The sequence below is a fragment of the Rhinopithecus bieti genome, unplaced genomic scaffold (assembly GCF_001698545.2).
Source record: "Rhinopithecus bieti isolate Rb0 unplaced genomic scaffold, ASM169854v2 scaffold_13348, whole genome shotgun sequence".
Classification (NCBI taxonomy): domain Eukaryota; kingdom Metazoa; phylum Chordata; class Mammalia; order Primates; family Cercopithecidae; genus Rhinopithecus; species Rhinopithecus bieti.
Genome location: NW_016808764.1, coordinates 5,944,747 through 5,950,881, shown reverse-complemented (window position 1 = coordinate 5,950,881; position 6,135 = coordinate 5,944,747). Strand labels below are relative to the sequence as shown.

Sequence of the window (6,135 nt, the reverse complement as noted above, 5' to 3'; positions counted from 1 at the left end):
TTTTGTATTTTCCTGAGACAGGGTCTCACTCTGTCGCCCAGGCTGGAGTGCAGTGGCGTGATCATAACTCTCTGCATCCTCAAACTCCTGGGCTCAAGCGATCCTCCCGCCTCAGCCTCTGAGTAGCTGGGACTACAGGTGTGCATCACCATGCCCCACCAAGCTGTCTTATATTCTTGTAGACCTCTCTGTCTCATCTGGAAAGCGGGAATCCTTCTCAGGCCCTGTGATGGAGGCTGGGGTGGGCTCAAGCCGGCTCCTGGATGGGGTGGCCATGGGGATGGGCAGAGCTCCTGATCAGGGCCTGGCTCTTGGCTAAGTTTTCTGGCCTGGGTGGCTACCACACCAGAAGAAACGAGAGGCACAGTTTTCCTGGAATGAAGTTTCTGGGGCTGGCGCCTTCTTCTCCATGTTTCCCACCTCCCTGTACTGCCCTGTCTGTCTGTCTGTCCCTCCAGAGGCTCAGATGACGGCTAGAGTTCTCCATAATGGGCAGAAGTCCCTCCAGACGTGAGGTGGCCAAACCAGCCAAGCAATGGGTGGGCAGGTGGGCACCAGGAGGGTCATTTCCTGTGACTACAGGGAAAGGGCAAACCATGCCATGCTCGGGCACCCAGACACTGAGGCAGGCATTGGGCTGCCCTCTTGTTATGCCTCAGTGCACTGATCTGCCAACGCAGACTGGGCTGGAGAGGAAGTATCAGCGAGTGGTCATTTTGTCACCTTTGCAAGGATTCAATCTGCCCTCTCCAAGGGGCCAGGACTAGGGGCAGGTCTGGGTTAACTCTAGAGATCAGGACAAGATCAGGACAAGAAGGACGCCGCCAGCTACAGCAAAGAGGATTGAGGGCAGATACAAAGAGGGACTTCCAGTGGGTGCAGTGGCTCATGCCTATAATCCCAGCACTTTGGGAGGCCAGAGTGGGAGGATTGCTTGAGCCCAGGAGTTCGAGACTAACCTGGGCAACATAGCAAGACTCTGTCTCTGCAAAAAATTTTAAAATTAAGAAATTAGCCAGGCACAGTAGCTCATGCCTGTGGTCCTGGCTACTAGGGAGGCTAAGGCAGGAGGATCACTTGAATCCAAGAGTTCAAGGCTGCAGTGAACTATGATGGCACCGCTGCACTTCAGTCTGGGTGACAGAGCAAGACCCTGTCTCTCTTTTTTATTATTTTATTTTTTGAGACAAGGGTCTCGCTCTGTCACTCAGGCTGGAGTGCAGTGGCATGATCTCAGCTCACTGCAACCTCCACCTCCCAGGTTCAAGCAATTCTCTTGTCTCAGCCCCTGCGTAGCTGGGACTACAGTCGTGTGCCACAACGCCTGCCTAAAATTTTTTTTTTTTTGTCTTTTTTAGTAGAGACAGGGTTTTACCATGTTGGCCAGGCTGGTCTTGAACTCCTGACCTCAAGTGTGATCCACCTGCTTTGGCCTCCCAAAGTGCTGGGATTATAGGCGTGAGCCAGCATGCCTGGCAATCTCTTTAAAAAAAATAATAATAAAGACCGGGCATGGTGGCTCACGCCTGTTATCCCAGGACTTTGGGAGGCCAAGGCGGGTGGATCATGAGGTCAGGAGTTCAAGACCAGCTGGCCAACTTGGTGAAACCCCATCACTACTAAAAATACAGAAAAATTAGCTGGTGTGGCAGCGGGTGCCTGTAATCCCAGCTTCTCGGAAGGCTGAGGCAGAGAATTGCTTGAACCTGAGGCGGAGGTTGCAGTGAGCTGAGATCATGCCACTGCACTCCAGCCTGGGTGACAGAGCGAGACTCCGTCTTAAGAAAAAAAAAAGTGGGGGGGACTTCTTAGGTAAATTGATGATGTATTTGAACTGGGGTCTGTCAATCCCAATTTCCTCATTCCTAGAATGGCAATGATAATAGCATCTACATCTTAGGGTTGTAGTGAAAGTTAAATGATGTAATATATGTAAATTACTTACAACAGTGACTACCTAACACATGGTAAGCCTGCTATTATTAGTTTATCAATAAATGTTGCTGTCATTAGTATATTATGGATTCATGGGGGGAGGGGGTTGAAGGACTAAATGATGATGGAATGTGTTCCAGCCCTTAGCACAGCATTTCACACACAATGAAAGCTTGATGGTGTTAGCTGCTATTTTTTGTTTTCATCTTGGGAAACCCCAGAGTAAGATCCCTATATTCCCCTGGACATCCCCAAGGGCACACCTGCTCAAGTGGGGATGAGAAGCGGCCAGCCCTAGGCCCTGGTGAGAGAACCCAGGAAGGTGACTGGTCCTACAGGCCCAGGGGTGCCCCATGGCCACCTACAAAAGCCCAGCAGAGCCAGCCAGTTCTCCTGGAGAACTGAGGCCTCCACCCCATAAACCCGGACAGGGGCCCCGGGGCATGAGGCGTGTGCCGCCTTCCCACCTGGATGGAGTAGGTCGTGTTGTAGTCACTGTAGAAGTTTTGGACGGGGACCTCGGAGCCATTCACGGTGCACGGGCTGTAGGGCTCCCCCATGCGCTGAAGCTTGTCCTGGGTTTAGAGGGGTTGCTTGAGGGGGGGCCCTGGTCTCTCCAGGAAACCCTTTCTGCACCTGCCTTCCATCAAGTATGCGGGGATAGAGGGCTGTGGACCCCTGCAGGTGCCAGAGGGGGCGCCAGAGGGCTCACCTTCCCCTAAAGCTTGGCCACCCTGGGGGGGTTCCAGCCAAAAGGAAGGCAGGCCAGGGCTGGGGGGCCCGGATCCCCTCCTCCCAGGCCAAGGGAAGTTGGCCCTGGACAGGTGGGCCCCCACCCTCAGACCCTCTAGGACTGCCCTTGGGCTCCAGACATACCACGAGTACCCCGATGGATGTCTCTGTCCCCGACATGGCATAGATGCCCTCATCTCTGATGAAGGGGTATGACCTCTGCTCGTGAAGCATCAGCCTGACCCCGGCCGTGGATGTGAGGAAGGGGACGTAGTCTTCCTGGCCTATGTCCAGGATCAACTTCAGGCCTGTGGGGAAGGTGAGGTGAGGGCTGCCTGAACTTGCTCCTGAGGCAGAAAGGAGACCCCACTACCCACTTCTCCAAGCTCCCTCCAGCCAGGGGACCTCCAGGGACCGCCAAGGAGGCTGGCTCCATTTTGCAAAAACTCAGTACTCAAATATTGCTTGCCTTCTGCAAAGCCCCCATCATCTCCAATGCAGGCTCTGACGTAGCCTCCTCCCTGGGTGTCTCTTGCCTCCCCATGATCTCTTTTCTGATCATGAGGTAGATCTAGGAAGCACGGCATGGCCATGGCCCACCCGCACCACAGGTGCCCTCGCTGTCGCTGTTCAATGCCTCCGAGCTTCTGCATGCCTTCCTCCTGCTGTGCCTTTGCAAATGCTGTTCCCTCACTCTGGAGTGCTGTTCCCTCACCTGGAGTGCTGTTTCTTGCTCTGGAATGCTGTTCTCTCACCTGGAATGCTGTTCCTCAATCTGGAGTGCTATTCCCTCGCTCTGGAATGCTGTCTCTGCCCCTTCCCTTCCCCCTAGAAACACATGCTCTTCCTTCAGATTTCAACCAGCATCACTTCCTCCAGAAACCTTCCCTGATGCCTCAGACGAGGTGTCAGGGTCTTGGTTGTACGCTCTCCTTAGCCCCGGAACTTTCCTTCCTGCCTCATTTGTGTGATTCTTCTTTTATTGTCTGTCTTCCTTCCCCACTTGACTGTTAATCAAGGGAAGGGACTGGACCCAGTCTCCCATGCACCACAGTCCTGAGCTCTGTGGAGCTGAGTCTGTCTGGTTAGGACAATAAGGGCTAGTTGAGTATTTGCTGCCTGCTGGGTGCTGTGCTAAGGGCTTTATTAAACATGAGCTCCTTGGCTGGGCACGGTGGCTCACACCTGTAATCCCAGCACTTCGGGAGGCTGAAGCAGGCAGATCACTTGAGGTCAGGAGTTCAAGACCAGCCTGACTAACATTGTGAAACCCCGTCTCTACTAAAAATACAAAAATTAGCAAGGCATGGTGGCAGGCTCCTGTAATCTCAGCTACTTGGGAGGCTGAGGCAGGAGAATTGCTTGAACCTGGGAGACAGAAGTTGTAGTGAACTGAGATTGCACCACTGCACTTCAGCCGGGACGACAGAGCAAAACTCCCTAACAAAACAGAGAAAAAAAATATAAAAATTAACTGGACATTGTGGCGCATGCCTGTAATCCCAGTCACTTGGGAGGCTGAGGCAGGAGAATCGCTTGAACCCGGGAGGCGGAGGTTGCAGTGAGCCAAGATCGCACCACTGCACTCCAGCCTGAGCGTGAGCGAGACTCCATCTCCAAAAATAAAATAAAATAAACATGAGTTCCTTGGATGCTCACAAGGGCCACATGATGGAAGTACTAGTATTGTCCCCACTTTACAGATGGAGAAACGGAGGCACAGAGAAATGAAAGGACTTGTCTGAGGTCTTCCAGTGAGGAAGTGCTTTTGCTGGGTGTACACAGCAGCTGGCTGCCTGACTATAACCATCTGCCTCTGGAAGTAAGTTGACTAGCACCTCTGTGACAGTGCTTTCAGCAGCACGGGGACTAAGTGAAAGGCACTCAGCTCACCTACCCCACTCTTGGCCCCTGATGGTCGCTGAATGACAGCCTGCCTCTTGGTGGCTGCAGAGATCAGAACCTGAGAGATGGGAGGAGGGATCCGCTCCCACCTGTGCCTGGCGCACAAGCCCAAAAACCACAGCCAGCCTGAGTCTGCCAGCCCTTCTCTAGGGGTCCATGCAACAACTGAGCCCCGAGGGAGGGAGATCTGTCATCCACCATGCCCCATTTCCTCACTTCCACGGATTCCTTCAGCTTCTGTGTGTCTCTGTCTTTCTTTAAGAATTGTACAGCCGGGCACGGTGGATCACATCTGTAATCCCAGTACTTTGAGAGGCCAAGGAGGGCAGATTGCTTGAGCCCCAGGAGTTAAAAACCAGCCTGGGCAACAGGAGGAAACCTCATCTCTACAAAAAATTAGCCACCTGCAGTCCTAGCTCCTCAGGAGGCTGAGGAGGGAGGATCACCTGAGACCAGGAGGTCGAGGCTGCAGTGAGCCGTGACCATGCCGTTGCACCCCAGCTTGGGTGACAGAGCGAGACCCTGTCACAAACAAACAAACAAAAAACCAAAACTGTACACCAGAGGGGCAGAGAGACTAAGAGACTAAGTGTTATGTGTTTCTTCTCTTTTTCTAATTTGTATAAATGTGAGTGGTACAAGCACACTTTTGTTACATGGAGTTATCGTACAGTGGTGAAGTCTAGGCTTTTAGTGTAACCTTCACTGGAATCCTATATACTGTACTCATTAATTTCTTGCCCCTCACCTGCCTCCTACCCTCCCATGCTCTAAGTCTCCGATGTCCATCCTTCTACACTCTGTGTCCACCTGTGCACATTATTTAGCTCCCACTTACAGGTAAGAACACGCAATGTCTTTTGGTCCATGTATTAATTGCATGATCCTGGACAAGTTGTTTAAAAACTGCTCAGAATACTCAGCCTACATGGAGCATTTCCTACTTCCTAGGCAGTTGAAATAATTTACCACATTGCATCGTAATGACTCACAAGGCATATACTATTTACTCATCATAATGGCTCACAAGGTAGATTCGATTTACTATACTAAATGCTCTGCTCTGCTACTATATACTAAGCTATGAATAGGGAGACTAAGGCTTTGAGAAGGTTGCTCTGGAGCTCAGGAACACCCTGCAAATAAATGGTGGAGCTGCAGTGGTGCGATCATGGCTCACTGCTGCCTTGACCTCCCCAGCTCAAGCGATCTTCCTGCCACAGCCTCCTGAGTAGCTGGGACTACAGGTACATGCCATCATGCCTCGCTAATTTTTGGACTTTTTTTAAGAGATGAGGTTTCACCTTGTTGCAACCAGGCTGGTCTCGAACTCCTGGGCTTAAGCAATCCTCCCACCTCGGCCTCCCAAAGCATTGGGATTACAGGCATGAGCCACCATGACTGGCCGAAGCTTCAGCTCTTGACCACGAAGCTGTGCTGCTTCCAAATCCTCACTTTGCTCATCAGCAAAATGGGAACACCAGTTGCTACCCAGGGATTCTGAGCATTGCGGGAGGGAATGGCTCAGGAAGCGCCTGGCCTGGCCTCCCCTGGCACACAGCA

General features: G+C 52.2%; 1 protein-coding gene across 4 annotated transcripts in view; it reads right to left on the bottom strand.

Annotated features, from left to right (window-relative positions):
• SCNN1B (sodium channel epithelial 1 subunit beta) overlaps window positions 1-6,135 on the bottom strand; it is an 85,683-nt gene that overhangs the window by 8,040 nt on the left and 71,508 nt on the right. For all 4 annotated transcript variants that reach the window (XM_017887147.1, XM_017887149.1, XM_017887145.1 and 1 more), the window contains 2 exons: window positions 2,812-2,975; window positions 2,403-2,510 (listed from right to left, as the gene is read on the bottom strand). In XM_017887147.1, the coding sequence (XP_017742636.1) occupies window positions 2,403-2,510; window positions 2,812-2,975 (272 nt within the window). The remainder of the gene's footprint in view (window positions 1-2,402; window positions 2,511-2,811; window positions 2,976-6,135) is intronic.